This window comes from Chiloscyllium punctatum, chromosome 22 (assembly GCF_047496795.1).
Source record: "Chiloscyllium punctatum isolate Juve2018m chromosome 22, sChiPun1.3, whole genome shotgun sequence".
NCBI classification, from domain to species: domain Eukaryota; kingdom Metazoa; phylum Chordata; class Chondrichthyes; order Orectolobiformes; family Hemiscylliidae; genus Chiloscyllium; species Chiloscyllium punctatum.
Window position 1 is genome coordinate 46,730,362 of NC_092760.1, and position 24,617 is coordinate 46,754,978.

The 24,617-nt window shown below is 39.6% G+C and overlaps 1 protein-coding gene across 3 annotated transcripts in view; it reads left to right on the forward strand.

Annotated features, from left to right (window-relative positions):
* Nucleotides 1-24,617, forward strand: part of ush1c (Usher syndrome 1C) — a 205,414-nt gene that overhangs the window by 70,981 nt on the left and 109,816 nt on the right. For 2 of the 3 annotated variants that reach the window (XM_072592221.1, XM_072592223.1), the window contains exons 10-13: nucleotides 2,889-2,948; nucleotides 7,051-7,107; nucleotides 17,155-17,297; nucleotides 21,413-21,478. In XM_072592221.1, coding sequence (XP_072448322.1) covers nucleotides 2,889-2,948; nucleotides 7,051-7,107; nucleotides 17,155-17,297; nucleotides 21,413-21,478 — 326 coding nt within the window. The remainder of the gene's footprint in view (nucleotides 1-2,888; nucleotides 2,949-7,050; nucleotides 7,108-17,154; nucleotides 17,298-21,412; nucleotides 21,479-24,617) is intronic. The other variant, XM_072592222.1, reaches the window with a different exon arrangement.

Here is a 24,617-nt window from a genome sequence, read left to right on the forward strand (position 1 = left end):
AAGCCCAGCATCTCTTATTTGTTTGATGTCAGTTCATCACAGACAGGAAAAATGTCAGAGCCTTCACATTAACTCCATGACTGCAATACCAAACAACTGCCTCTCAGAACAAAAACTCACTGTATGTTTTTTGAGCATGAATAAATTTACACCCAAGAAGTGATCACTGCATCCAGTTCTCAGCTACTGGAAAAGGGTGTCTGCTTTGTAGCATCAGACACTGCTGCAATCTAGCATACTGAAGGTGAGGGTCCCCCGCTTACTATGATCATCCTCCTCCTCAGAAGTAGAATATTCCCATTCTGAATTCTCCATCAAATTGCCTACAGTGTTGATCCTGGGTGAAGCCGGCTTTGTTTGCAAAACCTACTGTCCAGGCTGTAGCACTGACTTTGGCACAAGGAAACAAGCTGAAGTGGTGTGATCTGTCACAAATTAATCAGTAACCGTCCTCAGGTAATTAATGTGGTTGAGGACTGAGAGATTCCACCTCGGTCCCATCCACCATAAGATATTGCAGAAATAGGCCATCCAGCTCTTTGAGTCTGTTCCACAATTCAATGACATCTGCTAATCCTCACCTCTATAATTTCCTGCCTTTTCGCCATAATTCTTGATTTCCCCCTACCGATTAAAAGTAAGTCTTTCTCGGCATTGAGTGTACTTAATGACCAAGCCTCTGCGGGTCCTGCATGATAAAGAATTTCACAGATTCACTACCCTCTAAGGAATGAAATTCTTCCTCAATTATTGTAACTGAACAATCCTTTACTCTGACATTGTTCCCTCTGGTTCTAGACTATTTCACCAGGGAAAACCAACTCTTAGTACTTATACTACCAAGCCCATGAAGAACCTTCTATGTTTCAGTAAGGTCTCCTCTCATTCTTGTAAATTTCAATGAGTAAAGGCTCTAAATACTCAAGCTCTCCCTTAAAATAATCCCCTGGAGCTGCGATCAACATAGTGAACCTTCTAGGGACTACCTCCCATGCCAATATATCTTTCCTTAGATAAGGGATCAAAACTGTTCACAGTATTCCAGGTGTGGTATAACAAATGCCTGATATACTTTTATTAAGACGTCCCAATTTTTATAGTACGTTTCCCTGTGAATTGAACATGCCGGCGTGGGACTGGGGTGTACAAAGTTTAAAAATTACAAACCACCATGTTATAATCCAACAGGTATAATTAGACGCACTTGCTTTTGGAGCGAGCTGCTCCTTCAGGTGGTTGTGGAGTACATGATTGTAAGACAGAATTTATAGCAAAAGTTTTCAGTGTGATGTAACTGAAAGTATACATTGAAAAATATCTTGATTGATTGTTAAGTCTCTCATCTGTTAGAATGACCATGTTAGTTTCACTTCTTTCATATGTAAGTCACAAAACTTGTTTTAAAAAGTTACATTCTCAGGTTAACTTTAACAATTGGTGTCAGCCCAGATAATGTGTTGAAGGGTTAGCCCCCTGTGTGCTGTTATCTGTGCCGTAATGTTTAGACTGTTTATAATCTAAAAAATGAATTAACAGAATCTTATCTGGATTCATGCAGTTTTTGAGCAATCCTTAGGCTGGTGGTAATGACATCTAGGATGAAGGTTTCCGGCCCTCCTATATCTCCTGTGCATCCTGAGGTTACCTTTAGCTATTGCCTGTTCATGTGGAAGCTGCTCAGCAGCTGCTGGAGGTTGCTGCTGATCCTGGGCTTGCTGATGGATCTGTTCCTCCTGGATTTCTCTGCATTGTCATTGATCGCAGCGATAACAATAATCGCCCCTGGTGTGGGTGGACCCATCAGTTGCACTTTAAATAAACCTGTGTGGAGAATATAAGAAACAGAGCATGATGCACTTTGTAATGTGAGCATACTCCTCAATACAATTGGACATTGCAGATTTGAGATATAGAAAATGGTGTTTGTTGGGTATAACATTGCCATTATCACGATAGATTTTGGCTTGCTATGGCTTTACCTTTGATCATCTTAATATTAGCGACTACTAACTGATCCGTCAACCTCAGGACATTCTCCCGACCTAATTCATGCTGGCAGTTTCGGTGCTTTTCAGTTCTTTGCTAACTTTTCTTGAAAAAATAGTGAGTGTGTTGCAATTTATTTTGTATGATGAAGCTTGTAAAGTTGAATAGCTGGCAGTGTATATAAGCTGTGAGATGTTGATCTGAGGATTACAGCAATGCGATGTCTGTGAAGGTCTGGTGAAACAAATGAATCTTGATTCATTGTAGTTGACATGCTACCTGCATCAGAACAAATAGATACAGATTTATACCATATTATGATCCCCAGGGAATATTGAGCTTAGTCCCAGCATGTTTTGAAACTAATATTCATTGGAATTTAATTAACAGAAATAGGAGGTGATTTGAATGTCATATTCCCTGTTGAAAACTGAATTATTTAAAAAAGGTAGCTCAATAAAATCTTGTGGAGAAGGATATTAAAGTGTATTGCTGCTGAGTGAGAGAAAGAGGTTAGACCAGACGGCTAATGCAACCAAATTGGTCCAACGTGTCTCTTCCTATGCTGTAACATTCTGTGAAATACTAAAGTAGATGCCTTGCAGTTTGTAATAACCCCTAAATCAATCAATGTGTTATAACCTTGTTATCTCTTCTTCATTATTTGTAATTCTCCTAATAACTTGACATGTCTCAAATCTGTAAGAGATTTCAAAATTATTAATGCGTTTGTGATTTATGAGGTTTCTGTGAAATTATGTTGAGTCTGACTGATTCATGCAGAGACGCTGAATGTGTAATTCATTTGGAACATAACTCAATGAACTAAAAAAATGACATCATGTTTGAATATAGATTACCAAGCTACAATCATATATCACACTCCTTTGTTTTAAATGCAGGTTGGAGATCAAATTATCGAAGTAGATGGAGTAGATTTTACAAATGTGGATCATAGAGAGGTAAAAAATATTTCAGCTTCTTCTCCAAAAAGGAAGTTCGTAGAGTCATACAGTCATAGAGACGGACAGCATGGGAACAGACCCTTCGGTCCAACCTGTCCATGCCGACCAGATATCCCAACCCAAACTAGTCCCACCTGCCAGCACCCAGCCCATATCCCTCCAAACCCTTCCTATTCATATACCCATTCAAATGCCTCTTAAATGTTGCAATTGTATCAGCCTCCACCACTTCCTGTGGCAGCTCATTCCATATACGTACCACCCTCTGCATGAAAAAGTTGCCCTTTAGGTTTCTTTTGTATCTTTCCCCTCTCACCCTAAACTTATGCCCTCTAGTTCTGGACTCCGCGATCCCAGGGAAAAGACTTTGCCTATTTACCCTATCCATGCCCCTCATAATTTTGTAAACCTCTATAAGGTCACCCCTCAGCCTCCGACGCTCCAGGGAAAACAGCCCCAGCCTGTTCAGCCTCTCCCTGTAGCTCAAATCCTCCAACCCTGGCAACATCCTTGTAAATCTTTTCTGAACCCTTTCAAGTTTCACAACATCTTTCCGATAGGAAGGAGACCAGAATTGCACACAATATTCTAACAGTGGCCTAACTAATGTCCTGTACAGCCAAACATGACCTCCCAACTCCTGTACTCAATACTCTGACCAATAAAAGAAAGCATACAAAATACCGCCTTCACTATACTATCTACCTGCTACTCCACTTTCAAGGAGCTATGAACCTGCACTCCAAGGTGTCTTTGTTCAGCAACACTCCCGAGGACCTTACCATTAAGTGTATATGTCCTGCTAAGATTTGCTTTCCCAAAATGCAGCACCTTGCATTTATCTGAATTAAACTCCATCTGCCAATTCTCAGCCCATTGGCCCATCTGGTCCAGTTCCTGTTGTAACCTGAGGTAACCCTCTTTGCTGTCCACTACACCTCCAATTTTGGTGTCATCTGCAAACTTACAACTGTACCTCTTATGCTCGCATCCAAATCATTTATGTAAATGACAAAAAGTAGAGAACCCAGCACCTATCCATGTGGCACTCCACTGGTCACAGGCCTCCAGTCTGAAAAATAGCCTCCACCACCACCCTCTGTCTTCTACCTTTGAGCCAGTTCTGTATCCAAGTGGCTAGTTCTCCCTGTATTCCATGAGATCTAACCTTGCTAATCAGTCTCCCACGGGGAACCTTGTCGAACGCCTTACTGAAGTCCATATAGATCACATCTACTGCTCTGCCCTCATCAATCCTCTTTGTAACTTCTTCAAAAAACTCAATCAAGTTTGTGAGACATGATTTCCCATGCACAAAGCCATGTTGACTATCCCTAATCAATCCTTGCCTTTCCAAATACATGTGCATCCTGTCCCTCAGGATTCCCTCCAACAACTTGCCCACTACTGAGGTCAGGCTCACTGGTCTGTAGTTCCCTGGCTTGTCTTTACTGCCCTTCGTAAACAGTGGCACCACGATTGCCAACCTCCAGTCTTCCGGCACCTCACCTGTGACTATTGATGATACAAATATCTCAGCAAGAGGCCCAGCAATCACTTCTTTAGCTTCCCACAGAGTTCTCAGGTACACCTGATCAGGTCCTGGGGATTTATCCACTTTTAACTGTTTCAAAACATCCAGCACTTCCTCCTCTGCAATCTAGACATTTTGCAAGATATCACCATCTATTTCCTTACAGTCTATATATTTCATATCCTTTTCCACAGTAAATACGGATGCAAAATATTCATTTAGTATCTTCCCCATTTTCTGTGGCTCCACACAAAGGCCACCTTGCTGATCTTTGAAGGTCCCTATTCTCTCCCTAGTTACCCTTTTGTCATTTTAATATATTTGTAAAACCCCTTTGGATTCTCCTTAATTCTATTTGCCAAAGCTATCTCATGCCCTCATTTTGCCCTCCTGATTTTCCTCTTAAGTAAACTCCTCCTTCCTTTTTCCTCTTCTAAGGATTCACTCGATCTATCCTGTCGATACCTGACATATGCTTCCTTCATTTTCTTAACCAAACCCTCAATTTCTTTAGTCATCCAGCATTTCCTATACCTACCAGCCTTCCCTTTCACCCTGACAGGAATATACTTCCTCTGGATTCTTGTTATCTCATTTCTGAAGGCTTCCCATTTTCCAGCTATCCCTTTACCTGCGAACATCTGCCTCCAATCAGCTTTTGAAAGTTGTTTGGGTTTTGCCTCTATTCCCAATAATGATGGCATATTAGACTTGCTAAATTAATTCATAAAGGGGATAATCCCCTCTATTAGGAAACTGATGGCATTGGGTGAAAGATTTAGTTTTGTATCCTGCCCAATCAATCTTTCCATGAAGTCAGTGGAGATCAATATTGAGAAAGTCTGAAAGCTAACATTTCACTCTGGCCTTTTTGCTTCCAGCCAGTGAGCTGGGCTGAAATTATTCCCCTTTATATCCATTTTCATAATACATTTACCGCCATTACAAAAGAAGCTTAAGAAGTCAAAGCAAAGGACTTGTTAGATTTAACATAGATTTTTAAAAAAATGTTGCAATAATAATGTTTCTCAAGATAGTTTCCATCTAACCCATTAAAATAAATCTCCGATGAAACTGCAAATATTTTCATCATCATTTTCTAAAATTCTCGAGAGTTGGGAAGGTTAGCTTTGGTTTGAAAAAACAAATGTTACTCCACCATTTGAGAAATGATAAAGGAGAAATGAGGAAACCAGACTTTAATGAAAACCAGAAATTAATGGCGTGTCAGATTTCAGTACTACATGCAATGTCTATAGTAAACAGATTATATAGTTGTATCAGACAAACATTTGGCTTTTCCTTTAAACAGCATTTGCTAAGACTGAAACTACAGGGCAGCTGTGCCTGCTTGAATACTTGGAAGCATGCATGCTCTACATCATTGTGACATCTCTCTCTCCCTCTCTCTCTCTCTCTCTCTCTCTCACACACACAAACACACAGACACACACAGACACACACACTTCAAAGCAACTGCAAATGCACATCAAATAAGCACACCATTGAAACATTTAAACTAATCTTATTCAATAATGCATGTCTCCCTACAGCATACTGCATAAACTCCTCAGTGTCAGCAAACACAGCCTTTATTTTATGTACAGAACATATTATTGTATGTAAAGTATTGGTACTTGATCCTACTATTGCAAGTTAGGACAGGAATCCCCAAGAATTTATTAGCATTTGTAAGGAATTCATAGCAGAGCTTTAATATTTGCAGTACATTTCAATCAAAACATTTAAAGCTATCAATATTTGGAGACGTTAGGTCAATTAGCAATGGTAGATCTGAAATAGTATTCTAAATAAATCAAGATCTTAGGATAAGGGAATATTAGTTCAAATAGGTGAACTCCATTAGAAGACTGTAGACTGATATTCAAAAGGTTTTCTTTCATAAGAACTGATGAGCATGCGCAATTAGTTTCTAAACTATTTCAGTAACAGTGCTTGTCTTGATATAAGGAGTTCAGGCTTCTGAAATTGATGTATTCAGATAAACTGGTCATTCACTTGTTTATATTGATCTGAGAGAATCATGAAGTCACAAGCATAATACAGGTTGATGGTTTAGAGTCGGTCTCAAGTCATATTGAAAACTACAACTTGTAACATTCACTTAACGTCAACATGATATAAAAATAATAAAGAACAGCTAAAGGAAGCAGTGTCATTACTGCAGGAAATGTGCTTCCGTGGTTTGAAGCAACAGAACAATGTTGTTACTCTGCAATCACAGGTAAATTCAACACTCTAACGACAATCTGACAGAAATACGATAACCACAGAAACACTAGGGAACCCAGCTAGAACCTCTAATTTTGAAGATGATGAACACAAATATCCCTCATTTTCCTTCAAGCTTTAAAAATCAGATATGTACAACCAATTTCATGGAACTTTCCTGCACTTCCTTCATGTCTGATCTGTGGATTATATTTCAGACATTTATAAATGCATTGAAAGCATATATGTCAATTGAGTATTGTCACATCTTGTGTCAAAAAATGAAGAGGAGGTTGGGATTGAAATTCTGCCTATATTTCTGTTCTTTTACAGGCTGTCCGAGTGCTGAAAAGCAGTAGGAGCCTAACAATTGTTGTACTCACTGGCGCAGTAAGTATTAAACTTGTTGAAAACAACAACATGAAAACGGATGGTTTTAACAGACTAATTGAGGATTGTATGAAAGAAACTACTGTAACTTTGTGAAAGAGAATAAATTGTTGTATTCAAAGTTTCACAGTTTTACCTAATTTTGTAAGAACTTTTGGTCAGGGAGAAAATAGTGGAACAAGTTGCAGTGGAGAATATTTGTCGAGGGAAAAAATGAAAAGAATAAAGAAAAATAATGAAATAAAAATGTGAGGCACTTATAACTTGGACATAAAGACTAAGTTTTATCAGAAATTAACCTCGTTTCACCAACCTTACCACACGCTATGATGATGAGTGCAACATGATGATCCATCACAACAATTTTGAGGAAAGGTCTGTAAAGTTGCTTTAATATTTCAAGTGGACCACAGGGGCTGTATCCAGCCCCTCAGCCCTTTAAAGTAATGATGATTTGTAGGCATCTTCTGATCCCATTTCCCAATCTGCATTATCTTTGGAAGCGGAGGAGATTTTCTTCACACTTCCATGAACAAAGGTTGATGCTAACACGATTCATATTGACTAAGCAGACTGAATACTCTCTTTAACAATACATTTATCCAGTAAGGACTTCTTTATTGTTAAATTCACCAATTATAAAGCATTGTGGGGAGAAGATCAAACAAAACTTGGAGTTATTGAAGGAAAATGACATCCCTAGTGTCTTGGGACAAGCTGCCATGTGCTATAGATATATTTTTATATATATAATATATCTTTATCAGTGCTTAACATCTCGTGAACAGATGTCTTAATACTTCCATTCTACTCTGTAATCATCCATTAAGATCAGATTGTCCGCTGTTGATCTTGTAAAGAATGTGAGATATCTTCTGATTGGAATTACATTCATTTCAAATTTAAATGAATTATCATGTTATCTACTTTTAGATATTTTCAAATGGCTAAGTAACCTAAAATGTGTGTTTTCCTTGTAGTCATTTGGGTGGTACCTTGAGTTATGACTCTTCAGCTGGGAGCTCATTTTGTTTTAAAAAAAGCAAAATAATTAATCTCACATTTCATTACAAATATGGCGCTAAGACCAAGGGCAGTCTTTAGGAGAAGCAAGATTATTTAACAAGGACGATCAAACTAGCATGATGCAGATGTTACGATCTCAAACTTATTCAGTCTACCTTCATTTTTTCACATTATCATTAAAAATATGGATATAGGAATTTATAATAGAAACTGCATATGTGAACTGTTGGCATTGGGAATGCATCATTCAGCAAGTGGATGTTTTAAATGTGAGATGTATTACTATTTAGGCTCCCCTGGAGGTACCCACCATGAGCTAGAGGATGCAGCCTGTCACAGTTATCTCCTGGGGATCTTGATGCTGCTGTTAACTTCCTTTGCGCTATGAACTTCAGCCAAGTAGCTCAGTTCTTATGAGATGACCATTGTATCGTTTTGGCAAATTTGAAAATAAATACCTATGCAACTTTTTTATCAATGATCTAAACATTAAATAATAAATGGAACATATAATTGGTAATTTTGAGTGGAAATTTTTTTAATATCAAATTGTAATCAAGTAGAGTAAAACATAAAATTTTGATTCAATCTTGAGAAAAGATTACAAGGTAACTAATCTAATAGAATCCTCATTAAATATTTATATATTATGGAAAATAAACGTATCAAGAATTAAAAATGTAAGATATGGACTGATTATAGGTATGGTTTAATTTAAACTGGCACTAGGGTCAGACTTTATTTAATGGTGAAATGAAAAAGAGAGAATAAGTGGTCAGTGAACATCAGAGATGTGATTAGATGACTTAATAGCAGTGGGAGAAGAACTAAGAAGACAGAGGGAAATCGGGAGGGCAAAAAGGAGACATGAGATAGTTTTGGCAAATAGAATTAAGGAGAATCCAAAGAGTTTTTACAAATACATTAAGGACAAAAGGGTAACTATATGGAGAGAATAGGACCCCTCAAAGATCAGCAAAGCAGCCTTTGTGTGGAGCCGCAGAAAATGGGGGAGATACTAGATGAGTATTTTGCATCAGTATTCACTGTGGAAAAGGATATGGAAGATATAGACTGTGGGGAAATAGATGGTGACATCTTGAAAAATGTCCATATTACAGAGGAGGAAGTGCTGGATGTCTTGAAGTGCATAAAAGTAGAGTAATCCCCAGGACTTGATTCGGTGTACCCTAGAACTCTATGGGAAGCTAGAGAAGTGATTGCTGGGCCTCTTGCTGAGATACTTATATCATCAAAAGTCACACATGAGGTGCTGGAAGACTGGAGGTTGGCTAATGTGGTGCCATTGGTTAAGAAGGGTAGTAAGGAAAGCCAGGAAAATATAGACCAGTGAGCCTGACCTCGGTGGTGGGCAAGTTGTTGGAGGGAATCCTGAGGGACAGGATGCACATGTATTTGGAAAGGCAAGGACTGATTAAGGATAGTCAGCATGACTTTGTGTATGGGAAATCATGTCCCACAAACTTGATTGAGTTTTTTGAAGAAGTAACAAAGAGGATTGATGAGGACAGAGCAGTAGATGTGATCTATATGGGCTTCAGTGAGGCGTTCGACAAGGTTCCCCATGGGAGACTGATTAGCAAGGTTAGATCTCATGGAATACAGGGAGAACTAGCCATTTGGATACAGAACTGGCTCAAAGGTAGAAGACAGAGGGTGGTGGTGGAGGGTTGTTTTTCAGTATGGAGGCCTGTGACCAGTAGAGTGCCACAAGGATAGGTGCTGGGTCCACTACTTTTTGTTATTTACATAAATGATTTGGATGCAAGCGTAAAGGCACAGTTAGTAAGTTTGCAGATGACACCAAAATTGGAGGTGTAGTGGACAGCGAAGACGGTTACCTCAGATTACAACAGGATCTGGACCAGATGGGCCAATGGGCTGAGAATTGGCAGATGGAGTTTAATTCAGATAAATGTGAGGTGCTGCATTTTGGGAAAGCAAATCTTAGCAGGACGTATACACTTAATGGTAAGGTCCTCGGGAGTGTTGCTGAACAAAGAGACCTTGGAGCACAGGTTCATAGCTCCTTGGACCTTGGAGTCGCAGCTAGATAGGATAGTGAAAAAGGCATTTTGTATGCTTTCCTTTATTGGTCAGAGTACTGAGTACAGGAGTTGGGAGGTCACGTTGTGGCTGTACAGGACATTGGTTAGGCCACTGTTGGAATATTGCATGCAATTCTGGTCTCCTTCCTATTGGAAAGTTGTTGTGAAACTTGAAAGGGTTCAGAAAAGATTTATAAGGATGTTGCCAGGGTTGGAGGATTTGAGCTATAAAGGGAGACTGAACAGGCTTGGGCTGATTTCCCTGAGCGTCGGAGGCTGAGGGGTGACCTTATAGAGGTTTACAAAATTACGAGGGGCATAGATAGGGTAAATAGGCAAAGTATTTTCCCTGGGATCAGGGAGTCCAGAACTAGAGGGCATAAGTTTAGGGTGAGAGGGGAAAGGTATAAAAGAGACCTTCGGGGCAGCTTCTTTTTCACGCAGAGGGTGGTACATGTATGGAATGTGCTGCCAGAGGAAGGGGTGGAGGCTGGTACAATTGCAACATTTAAGAGGCATTTGGATGGGGATATGAATAGGAAGGGTTTGGAGGGATGTGGGCCGGGTGCTGATGGGTGGGACTAGATTAGGTTGGGATATCTGGTCGGCATGGATGAGTTGGACTGAAGGGTCTTTTTCCATGCTGTACATCTCTATGACTCTATGACAATGGATTATTAACCCATGGATGGCGCAATTTGTAATTTCAAAAATCTCAAAGTGAATTAATATGTCTGGAGGGTAATATAATCCATCTCATGGTGACCTCTAATGTGTGTCACATATAGGTGTGGCCCAAATGCTCATTTTAATGGTAGAGTCGGTACCTGACAGTAACAAAAAGTGGGTTTCCTCTAGCATAACATTTTCATTTGGCAGTGCAAAGTCTTGTAATCCTCTGAATTGCAAGCCAAGTTTGAGAGAATAGAATGAAAGGCACTGAAGTGAGTTGGGAACATTCTGAAAGGCAAGTGCCAATTGTTTCCACATGCTTAAATGCTGCAATAAGTTCCAGTATTTTTAACTTTGTGTTTTTAATATGCACTGGTTCATCGTGGAGATTAGTCCGTTAAATTGAGCAGCATTTTGTGACTGGTTATGTACAGTACGGTATTTTTCCAACATAGGAAGTACCATTTATAGAATGAAAAATGTTACAAAATGTCATGTCAGTTTGTGCTGTCATCATTTCTACTGTGATTTAAATTGGGTGCTACAAATAAAACTGCTTTTGAAACTTGAAAAAATTACACATTTGCAAAACTTCTATACTTGAAGGAAATACCTGAGTACCTTTTATTGATCGACGGCCCTCTGCTTTGAAATTGACGTGAGTGCCTTCTGTTCTTTCCTTCTTTGAGAATATTGTCCTTTATTTTGGAATGCTGTAACATGATGAAAATAATGCACTGCAAGCCCAAACTGTGCAGGAAAAGACAAAAATCCCATGCAATGTCGCGTAAGAGTCAGGAGTACAGTCTGAGAGTCACAAATGGCCCAGCTCTCCAGACACATTTCGAAGAGAAGGTCTGGAGAAGGAAGGGATATGCCAAGCATATGGCAAAATGGAATTGAAGTGGAGGATCAGCCATGATAATTTTTAATTTGGTACATCAAACTGGAAGGACTTCTACTTCTTATGATCTTAAGTTTTGCAACAAATCCATTGCACATAATAATATTATTGCCAATCCAGTTTTTGCTGCTTAAGTAAAGCAATTTATCCACTTTAAAAAGTGGTACCTTCTGGCATACTTCTGTATGTATGTTCTTACAGTGTGGTTCTGGACTTGACAGCAAAGTAAAAAGAATAAATGTATTACATTTCAAATTTTTAAAAAAATCAAAAACAGTATGGCTCACTTTTCAAATATCTGGCAACCTGGTTGTGAATTACACATATGGGAGGCTTGGAGCAGAAAGAGAGGGGATTTCAAACTTTCTTACCAAGCATTTTCATTGCAGTGAGTGCTGGCCAGCGATAGTGATAAGATGACAGCAAGTCTGACTGGAGCATCAGCAGATGTGGACGGCACAGTGGCATAGTGGTTAGCACTGCTGCCTCACAGCGCCAGAGACCCGGGTTAATTCCGGCCTCAGGCGACTGACTGTGTGGAGTTTACACATTCTCCTTGTGTCTGCGTGGGTTTCCTCCGGGTGCTTCGGTTTCCTCCCACAGTCCAAAAATGTGCAGGTTAGGTGAATTGGCCATGCTAAATTGCCCGTAGTGTTAGATGTAGGGGTAAATATAGGGGAATCGGTATGGGTGGGTGCGCTTCGGCAGGTCGGTGTGGACTTGTTGGGCCGAAGGGCCTGTTTCCACACTGTAAGTAATCTAATCAGAGTGCCAGCAGCCCTAGTGGGGAAAATAAGCAAACCTGAGAGTAGTGAAGCAGACAGTAAGAAAATTCAAAAGTACACAAATGGATTTTGAACAGAATCAAATTTAATACAAAGAAGCATGAAATACATTTTTTGAGAGAACGATGAGAATATAAATAAGTTGGTACAGATTGTGGAGGAGGGATACCTAACGGGCCATAAACATTCTTTGCTCTTTGATATCAGGACAAGTTGTAAGACTATTTGAAAAAGTGCATGAGACATTAAGGATGATCAATAGAGACAAAGAGTATGGAAGCAAGGCAATTATGTTAAACCTTTACAATTCACTAATCAGGCCTCAGCTGGAGTATTGTGTACAAATCTATGTACCATACTTTAGGAAAATCTAATTTAAAAAGAAGTTTGGGATTATCAGCACCCTCTTCTCATACTGTAAAAGTTAGTGTCCTTTTTTTATCAAGTCTGTTTCATGCATGGTGATGGGTGTAAATCAAAAACCTTTAACCGCTTACTTCTGATTAACAATGTTTAAGTTCTGGACTTCAGTTATACGGAGAGACTAAAGAAGCTGGCGTTGTTTTCAGTAGAGCCAAGAAAATAATGTTTAAAATTTTGAAGGATTTTGACAGATTAAGAGAAACTGTTTTTAGTGTCAGAAAAGTTGGTAACTCTGCACAGACTTAGAATAATTGGTACTGGATTAGTGGTGCTGGAAGAGCACAGCAGTTCAGGCAGCATCCAACGAGCAGCGAAATCGATGTTTCGGGCAAAAGCCTTTATTCCTGATGAAGGGCTTTTGCCCAAAACGTCGATTTTGCTGTTCGTTGGATGCTGCCTGAACTGCTGTGCTCTTCCAGCACCACTAATCCAGTATTTGCTTTCCAGCATCTGCAGTCATTGTTTTTACCTCTTAGAATAATTGGTAACAAGCCATATAGTGAAGAAAGATATTTAGCAAGCTATGATTTGAAATCTACCTGAAAGAGTGAGGGAAGCAGATGGACTATTGTACTGATGTTGAAATAGGAATTAGATAAATACTATACCTAGAAAGAAAAATCATGGAGGAATACAAGGATACAGCAGGAAAGTTAAGCCAATTGAATAATTCTTTCAAGGAGTTATTTTGTATTCTTCTGATGTACCAGGCTATTCAGAACAAATGTAGTTGAGAAGGTTGCTGTATTTTTTTTGTATTCATAATTATCTAATAATTAGAAGGACAACCTAATCTCTCAAAATTAAATCCTATTAAAGGATCAAATGCAAAGCAGGAATTATGAAACCTGAAAATGAGACCTGTGGTGCCGCAGAAAACAGCAATATGGAAGCCACATGCCTTTGAGGAAGTACACACTGTGCTCACAGTGGCTTCCGTTGCTCCCTGTGCAGTGTACTGTGTGTGGAAGGTGACATGCAAAGTCAACGCTTGGAATACAAGAAGCATCTGACATGTTGCAATTAATGTTTTATTAGAGGGTAATGGTTTGAAAGGGTTAATACAGAAGAGTGCCTTAAACGCTGCCTACTTTAACAGTCATTCTGACTCCGTGTTATCCTTCAGATGATTGACTGAATGAATGTATTTTACAGTGAAACACAATAGCATACAGTGAAAAGCTTTCACTTGTTGCCATAATCCTGTGCCATTTTGATATTTTAAGAAGAGGAGAAAATTAAAGGATATAGCTGAACGAGAAGTCCAGCTCAGGGTCACTATGACCTCACAGGACCCAGCTAACATTAAAATTGCTGATCCTCAGGCACCATCTTTCACCGCTGGATGCTCGTCATAATCTCTTATGAAGGGCTTTTGCCCGAAACGTTGATTTCGCTGCTCGTTGGATGCTGCCTGAACTGCTGTGCTCTTCCAGCACCACTAATCCAGTATTTGGTTTTCAGCATCTGCAGTCATTGTTTTTACCTTGATAATCTCTTTAACAGTCTACCATATCAATGTAACCAGTACCTAGTTGCTATCCTGAAAAATAAACATTTTGTTTTAAAAGCAAATCTTTTTTGTTTAGACAATATTGTGTTTTGCTTTAGTATGCTAGACCTAGCAAGGTGTATAGGTACCTGCCAGGAAGGGTATGGTGGCAACAAACCCACCAGACAGCTCATACAACACAAGGAACAATGGTGAGGATTCAACTTGGAACAATCATGTCATCATTCAGTCCGATAGGCAGATGTGACTCACAAATTCCAAATGTAAACCATGTAAATCCATTGAATAAATTCACTTTTCACCGCAAAGGACACGTGTACCCAGTTACCAAGCACCAATGTTTTTTGGACAGCCAGGAACCCAAATTGCAAATGAGATGATTTAGATTCATCTTCGATTGCAATGAGATTGGGAGTCCTCTAGAGTATTTTTGGAGACCTGCAACCAGGCCAGGATTCATATTTGAGCTCACCAGGTAGCAAGGTCATTCCACTAATTCCACTACCTGTGACACAGATCAGGACCTGAATGGCAAACAGGCAAATACAGGTGGTAGTGCAGATTGAGATGCTAGCTGCCCATTGACTCACCACATGCTGATACCAGCTTCAGTGCTAGTTTTTGCTAGAGTCTGATCAAGCGATGGAACCTCCTCTTCAACGTTGGGCTGTTGCTCTCTCCTCTTCCTCCCAGTGCTTTCGTGGTCAGGTCAGCAGCTTCTGGGTGTCTGAAAATCAGACGGGGAAAAGTTGGTGGAGAAATGCGAAGGGACAAGAAGTCCTTGGTACAACCATCAGCAAATTGGTCATTATGCTAGATAATAGAACAAAGATGAAAGTGAAGATAAGGGGCAGAAGGCAGCAATATACTGACAATGTTCTGAAACATGCTGGATGCCAAAAGCATTACCGTACCAAAAATGTGCCATCTCTTCTGTATTTTGGGACCTACAGGAGCCATTGTGTCCCATCAGTTCTGCTCTGCTTCCATCTATTGTGTGCCACATTTTACAACAATAACAAGGGAAGAGTCTCACTGTGCACTGGTTAAATGATATGACTGCCATGGCTGAATAGCTGGAGAAATTCTGACCAGCAACAGGTGGTGTGAGCATTGATAAGTGTGCGAGGGTGAGGAATATTTCGGTGTTAAGTCCTCAGTATTAGGTATTGTTAATGGATGAGTGAAGGGACTATAATGCATTTAGCAGTTTGACTGGCTGGAGAATGGTGGGTAGAAAATATGGTGTGAAGATACATTCAATGACCTTGACCACGTGGATCATGACTTTAGTTTTGTATTGTGACAGCTTCCAGATTCTCAGGCACAAGCTATGAATTTATTTATTCTCTCTTACCGTCATCTTGAGGGCTACCCCCCACCCCGGCTTGTTTGCAATGACATCAATTTTAATTAGCTACATTTTATAATTTAGTGCAGCTTTCCTTATATTACCTTAAAGACTAGAATGCTGTTGCTTTGACCATATGCTGTTGCAATCCCTGCTGAGTTCAGCTGAAAGGGAGACACAGCTCAGTGGTACAAATGGGGAAAAGAGGCAGCAGGGTGGCTCAGTGGTTAGCACTGCCACCTCACAGCACCAGGGTCCCAGGTTCAATTTCAGCCTCAGGTGACTGACTGTGTGGAGTTTGCACATTCTCCCCATGTCTGCGTGGGTTTTCTCCGGGTTCTCCGATTTCCTCCTACAGTCCAAAGATGTGCAGGTTAGGTGAACTGGCCATGCTGAATTGCCCATACTGTTAGGTGCATTAGTCAGAGGGAAATGGGTCTAGTTGGGTTACTCTTCGGAGGGGTGGTGTGGAACTGTTGGGCCAAAGGGCTTGTTTCCACACTGTAGGGAATTGAATCAAATTGAGGAAGTAACACCAAACTTGTGTGCTACCTCCACATCAGTAGATGCAACAGGTGGCTAATTACGCCCCCCTCATTCGAATAAAACCATCAGGGATCTTGTGGTGCAGTGTCAGGTCCCTCTCATTGAGCCAGGAAACCCCAGTTCAAGTCCTAAGTTGCATTAGACATGTGTTATTACATTTCTGAACAGGTTGATTAAAACTATCCAAAGAAAACATACAGCATAATTTTTAGTCCATCTATTTAGAACAGATTTGATTTGCTTTGTATTTTTTGGATTTCCATCTCATAATTTTTGTTCTGTTTTGTATCTTTAATTCAGTACCTTCTAAATTACTGTTTCCTTGAATATATTCAATTTGGTGATGCAATAATATTTCATGTTGCTGTTCCATTTGATGTTGGATCCAACTTGTCCCATGTGTTCATTGGCTAGGATATTGGGATTAGGTCTACTTGTCACCATTTAATACGTTCTTTATTATTACCCAAGGTTCCCAAACCATGCAATACCCTTTTACACTGTATCTGTGGGGAAGAATTAAAAATAGTCATAAAGGTGTAATAGGTCACCTCTTCTCCTAAAATCAAATTTGTATCCATACCTTTATTGTTCTGGAGACGAGTACTATGTGTGGAACTATTTCAGAATTTTGTTAAGTTTGGACAAAGATGTGCACAGAGAAGCTGTATGTAAAAATGAAGGCCTTTCTGTTTTTTTTACAGAAATGAAAGCATGTATTATCAGTATCTTTGATCATCTTGTACTTTTCAATTCAGGGGAAAGAGCTATTCCAAACAGAACAAGAACGAATGAATGAACACTATCGACGTGAACAAGAACGTCAGGAATTGATGCATCAGAAAAAGATAGCATTGGAAACCAACAAAATTGTAAAAGAACAACAAGAGAAGGAGAGGCTGTGAGTGGAACATTTTTCCAATTTTATTTTCTAGAGTATGTCCAGACCAAAGTCAGGTAATGCCCCAGTCAGGCACCATCCCCTTGGGATATGTCTTACTGAAAGAATGATTAAAAAATCTGAATAAGAGAGTGTCAACATTTATCTTATAATGAGTCAGCCTTTCCTTAAAGTCTGCCACAAAATTAATCAAGCTTCTAACAATATTGAGAGATTCTAACTTCTTGACCAATTGCCAACTGAGCTAAGACAGAGTATTTAAAGTGCCTGATCCCTTGATATTTATTTTTACCTGTAAACAGTTATGCAAAGTAATTTTTTGCTATTAAAATAGACAACTCCATTCTTTATTAATGAAACTGTTAATAGTCTTGATTATGTATATTGTCATAAAGAAAATAAAGAGAAAATAATAAAATATCAAAAACTTTAAAACTTCAGGATGTCTTAAATTGCTACAGCCAATTCGATAGCTACATATGTTATTCAGTGTTGGATCAATTGCCTAGTACCATGCTAAGATTGGATAATCCTTTTCAATTATGTTGTTTGAAGGATAAATACTGACCAGAATAGAAGGATTTTTCTTTCAAATAACTCAATAGTTTCTTGTACGTCCTTTTGAGAGGGCAAATGGCTTCTCAGTTTGATAGCCCAAAAATAACACCTGCAATATTCTAGCACAACTCCATTTGTGCAGCACTGAGTTTTACAGTATTACTGTATGCTCTAGGTCCAGGTCTTCACTCTTGGTTCAAGAGCGCAGAGTCTGCATGTATCCCCGCTCTGCAAATCCAACCAGAGAAAACATGACCCCAAAGGTTGCAATTTAATTCCAGGGAAACAGGGTTGTCTGGGAGTTAGGCTGAGTGACCCCAGATGAAACGTTGTGGCACTGGATATGGAGGTGGACTGCATGGAAGGCCTGCCTTGGAGCACAGACACAGTGTTGAAGTTACAAGAAAAATGACTAATACAGAAAGAAGCCCCCAGCACGTATCCCTCACATACTTCAGTCCCCATGCTCCATCCATATCAATCTAAACAACGTCATGTCCTCTACCCATTCCTATTACTCCTCATCCCCTCCATTCCAACTTATGTACATCTACCCATGGCAACCTATAGTCTCTATGTCAATCCTTGTCTGCAGACACCTATCCTTTTGGCACCTTATCTCTCTGAAGAACTTAATCTCATTTGAAAATGAATGTTCCTATTTTATATCCACATAGATCTGCCAAGCAAACTGTTCACTTGACAGGCATTGTGCGATAATAATGTTAAATGATTAGATTAGATTACAGCGTGGAAACAGGCCCTTCGGCCCAACAAGTCCACACCGACCTGCCGAAGCCCAACCCACCCATGCCCCTACATTTACCCCTTACCTAACACTACGGGCAATTTAGCATGGCCAATTCACCTGACCTGCACATCTTTGGACTGTGGGAGGAAACCGGAGCACCCGGAGGAAACCCACGCAGACACGGGGAGAACGTGCAAACTCCACACAGTCAGTCGCCTGAGGCGGGAATTGAACCCGGGTCTCAGTCGCTGTGAGGCAGCAGTGCTAACCACTGTGCCACCATGCAGCACAAATCTTATAGGGATGGCCCTCGGGTTTATTTTAACCAAGCGAAGTAGAAAGCATTGTCTTTTTTAAAACTCCCTGCTGGAAACCCAACAGAGCTAAATCCATTGGCATCATTAACAGTTCCAATGAGCTTTGGCGGTTATTTGACACATTAGCCATTCATTTACAAATTTGACATTTCAACCTTACATCTTCAAAAGGATACTCCAGCTATCTAATGAATTCACAATGATGGGAATTGTTCTGACCAGGTCATTCATTCCTGATGAAGGGCTTTTGCCCGAAACGTCGATCTTACTGCTCCTCGGATGCTGCCTGAGCTGCTGTGCTCTTCCAGCACCACTAATCCAGATTGTTTTGACAAGGTCTAGTCCACACACTTTGGGTTTCGGACAATTACCTCATCAAAATTGTATGAATTAAGACAGCTGCCAGTTGGCATGGGCAGCTACCAATAGAAAACAGGGATGTGCAATTTGGAATCTTTGCTGTACCCCCTTTACTAACCCCCTTCCTGCAAAAGTGACATAGGCTGAGTTTGAGGCTGAGGTTTTCAAAATTGGACTTCTACCAGAATCTTTGCATCGACTGGCAGTCTCTTTTTGTGAAAATTCAGGGGCCCTTTTCTCAGGATTGGAAGTTAATTCCGTAACTTGTTTATTTAGAGGTGTGAATGTTCCCACGGAAACATAGCACTTCCATTAAAAGTTTCATTTCTTTTAAATTTTAACCAGTTCATTGCTTTGTTTAATGTGAGGTCCAGCCTTAAGGCAAGTTGGGTGAAACTGAGTTCCAAACTCAGATCATGTTGCAACTGAAACATTCTAATGTTGCATGCGTAAACCTATATTCAGGAATAAGACCCTTCAGAATATTATTATCCTATGTACATATGATAACCTGAACTTAAAATAGTATAGTCTATGTAATACTCTAGAATAGTATGTAAAATAATTCTTAATGATCCAAATAAGGACTGCTATTTTATTGTTACTGTACACAGAACCAGATATTCTCAGGAATATGTTAAATGCATGAAATAACCATGATTGTGATTTAGTTAGTTGGCTACATAGAAAAGATCCTATAGCATTTAGGTTTTTATTAATGTTACAATTCTAAATCCTTTGGTAAATCAAATGTGAAAGGTATCATGTGGTCTTGTTTATCACCTTGAAAAGATCAATTCTAATTTTGTTTTTAGAATCACCATCTGTTTATGTGTTAAAATTAGAGTGATATCTTTTCAGTGTAGGCTTAGAATTAAGTGCTGAAGCATCACATTTCATACTAATGTAGGTTGTTAAACAATTTATGAGTTGTATCTTATTGCACTTTTCTGTTTCAGTCTATCTGGATTCGGCAAATTATATTGCATAATTTAAACTAGTTATTAAGGATGAAGCTGTCATGTCTGTCCTTTGTTCCGTTTAAATTTAATATTCTCTCTGAAGGCTGCTGCATTGTTCCCTAGCTGAGCTGAAATCTTATTTGCAATACATTGGCTAACTCCTCATTGCTGTGTACAATGTCAGAGCCATATTTTATTGTTAGATTAAACATTACTTAATTTAGTAAATTGCTGTGCTCTATCCTATCCAGCTTCAATCTTTATCTTGGTCAACAAACAAACTTCTTTCTGTTAACAAAATAAAGTGCCTGTTAAGTTGAATCATTGGATCGGTAGCATGCTGTGACCTTTACCTTGCTGAATATACAGGACTTCCATGCCACTGTGTCCAAGAAATCAGGATTAATTTTCCAAATGATGCTGGATGCTTGATCTCAATTGCAGGTTCGCAAAGAGATCAAAATAGATATCATACATCTCCATTACATTGAAGGGAACATCAAATGGAATATTAGATCTTTGGCAGCCTGTATCACACTACTTTGCAAATGACATGTACCTGAGAAAGAGGAAATGGGGAAAAGGAGGAAACACTTAGAATATGTATCCTCAAAAGAAATACTTTGAGAATTTGTAAATTAACTGGGAAGCCGAGACAGGGATTGAATGAAGATTTCTTTAATCTTGCATTTAAATGTAAAAGAAAATTTGGGAAATTCCTTGGCCAATGATATCATGACTGATTTTCTGTTACCAACCTAGGGGTTTGGGCAGCTCGACGGCTCAGTGGTTACCACTGCTGCCTCTCAGCACCAGGGTCCTGGCTTTGATTCCAGCCTCTGTTTGCGTGGAGTGGGAATATTCTACCCCATGTTTGTGAGGGTTTCCTCCAGGTGCTCCAGTTTTCTCCTATAGTCCAACAATTTGCAGTTTAGATGGATTGGTCACGCTAAACTGCCGCATAGTGTCCAGGGATGTGCAGGCTGTGTGGGTTAACCATCTTAAAATCTCCATACGGGATTATGGGAATGAGGTGGGTCTGAGTGGGATGGTCTTCAGAAGGTTGGTGCAGACTTACCAGGCGAATGGCTTCTGTCTGTATTGTAGCGATTATATGATTCAATGAAAATAGTGTTGTCTTTTTAAAACAATGTTTCATGTTTTTAGAAGGAAATTAGAGATTTCCCAGAAAACCGCTGAAGAGCAAGAGAGATATCGCAAGGAAATTGAACAGTAAGTGTTGTGTTTAAGTACTGGTCCCTTTTGCCTTATAATAATTTGCAGTCAAATTGTTTTTACATAGATAAAAACCATCATAAGGAATTTCCAAGATTGATTAAACTTGACTAATTTGGATGATCAAACTAATGCCAGGACTTTGTAGCCTGGTTTTGTATTGAGGCTTAATACTTGTCATGTTTAGTCTTTAGCAAAACTTGTGTGTCGTCTTTACCTGTTTTCTGTAAATATTTTTCTCTTGTTTCCTGAACATGTTGAGTTCTTATTTAAGTACAGTTCCACAGAATCAGAATGCTTGTCAGTGCCTTCCTCAAGAATCCATTCTTCATTTTGGTATCTAGGTGGTGAACGTTGGTAGGCAATTAATCCGCAGAGAATACTGTAACAGAATGGAGTACCCTCATTCAACTATGTGTACTTCCAGTGAGATTCTGTGGCTACTGGACCAAAAATGGTATCATGACTGATTTTCCCTTATTAACCTAGGTGTTCTGCGACCAAGTAGAACACCTCAACCCACCAATCAAACTGCAATCAACATAGATGGCAGATTGAGATTGAGTCCATCTTGAGCCGTATGACTCAGTTACTCACGCCCTTAACTGTTTGAGATATTTAGAAATCTTGGACTAATAATTGGTCTGTCATTTGTTTTAAACTCGAGCATTATGATTTGTACACTATATGAAACAATATCAGTTTTACAAATTAGAGTAAAATTTTAGGGCAAAACCAAACAGCTGAATAGTGGATTGAAAACTGATGATGCTAGTTAGATTTTATACTAAATTGTGGGGTTCTTGAGGATCTTATGGTTCAGTGGTAGTGTTCCTATCTCTGAATCAGGAGGCCCAGGTTCAAGTCCCACCTGCTCTAGTCTTCACTGCTGGATTCCTTCTCTGACTACAAGCTGGAGAAAGATGAGCTAGCAATACTCATGTAACTCATTATAGAGTCATACAGCACGAAAACAGACTTTTCTTCCCAAATTGTCCATGCTGTCCAAATTTCCTAAACAAAACTAATCCCACTTGGCTGCAATTAGCCTAAATTCCTCTAAATCTGTCTTATGCATGCACCTATCCAAGTGTCTTTTAAACATTGTAACTGTCCCTGTCTCTATCACTTCTTCCAGCAGTTCATTCCACATACGAATCCTCTCTGTGTGGAAAAAGTTGCCTCTGAGATCCCTTTTAAGCCTTCCTTCTCACACCTTAAAAGTATGTTCCCAAGTTTTGAACTTTCCCTTGTGAAAAGACTGGTGCTGGACTGTTTGTGGATCAATGCATGATGAATTAAAATAGGTTTCTGTGAATAGAGATGCATTGTGCAATAGCTCTTTGCCAAAGTTGAGAAACTGAAGGAATGAAAGTCAACCTTCCATATCTTGGGAGGAAAGATTGATCTGGTCACTATGTTTATAGTGATAGTGATTTGAAAAACTTAACTGAACCATATATCCATGGTTACAGAAAGATTATAAGAGATTGAGAGTAGTTAAGAACATTTTGCTGCTTCTGTATTTTTAATTTGATGCTTTTCTGACTTCTGCTGCATTAATATTTAGTGGGAGTATGCAGGGAATATAGAAATCAAAAATAGAATTGTTATAAGAGTTTTGAACAACCAATTTTATTTTGTCTGGTGTTGAATTCTGAAGTACGATGTACCTGAGTGCTCGGGTTGGGTTATGTAATGGGAGGTCATTAAAGCACTGATTCTGTATTCTAATAATTGAAATCTGACAAATTGAAAAATAAATTGGTGCAAACATCAACTGTTTCTGCAATTAGCAGTCAACCAATTGGTTTTGTGTTGAGAGCACATTGTTCAATCATTCTGTGTCAACAAGGAAGTATAAAGCCATGGAGAGACTTGAAATCAAGAATGAGAATTTTAAAATAAAGGCACCCCTAGACTAGGAGCCATATTTTTTAACAAGTACATTCATTGGCTTTGGGCGGCACTGGCTAAACCAACATTTATTGCCCATTCTTAGTTGCCTTTGAGGAGATAGTCATGAGCTGCCCCTTTGAACTGCAGCAGTCCATCTGCTTTAACAATACCTATGATTCTGTTAAGGAAGTAGTCCAGGACTTTGACCGAGTGACACTGAAGGAAACTCAATACATTTCCAAGTCAAGATGGTAAATGACTTTCTGGCAATTGAAGATGGTGGGATTCCCATGTACCTACTGCCTTTGTCCTTCTAAATGGTAATGGTCATGATATTGGAAGGTGATGTCCAAGGAGCTTTGGTGAATTTTTGCAGTGCATGTTGTAGATGGTACACACTGCTGCTCCAGAGTGGTGGTGGGAGTGAACATTTATAGCCAGTCAAATGGATTGCTTTGTCCTGGATTGTATCCTACACTCATCCATGCAAGTAGACAGTCTTTTCATCACAAGAGTTTTGAATTGTAAGTGGTTCATTGTCTTTGGGGTGTCAGGAGGTGAATTATCCACTGCAGGATTCCTACCCTTCAGCCTGCTGTTGAAGCCACAGTACTCTTATGGCTAGTCTAGTTCAGTTTCAGGTCAATGGTATCCTCCAAAATATTGATAGTGGAGGATTCAGTGATAGGAATGTCATTGAATGTCAAAGGGTGATGGTTAAATTATCTCCTGCTGGGGATGGGCATTGCCTAAACTAGGGAGGGACAATGTTTCTTGCAACTTGTTAGTCCAAACTTGATTATTGTCCAGGCTGAGTGCCCCTGGCAGAAGACAAACTGTTTGTTAGTGAACAACATGACATAATCACTATGCAAGTGCTATTTGACAGCACTGTTGATGAGCACTTACACCACCTTACTGATGGTTGAGAATAGAATTATGGGCCGGTAATTGGCTGCATTAGATTTTCCAGCTTTTCGTGTATAGGACATAGGTGGGAAGGAAGATGGATGATCGGACAGTGCAAAAGGGCGGTGCTGAAATTCTTTTAGATTAGATTAGGTTCCCTACAGTGTGGAAGCAGGCCATTTGGCCCAACAAGTCCACACTGACCCTCTGAAGAGTAACTCACCCAGACCCATTTCCCTCTGACTAATGCACCTAACACTATGGGCAATTTAGCTTGGCCAATTTTTGGACTGTGGGAGGAAACTGCAGCACCCGGAGGAAACCCACG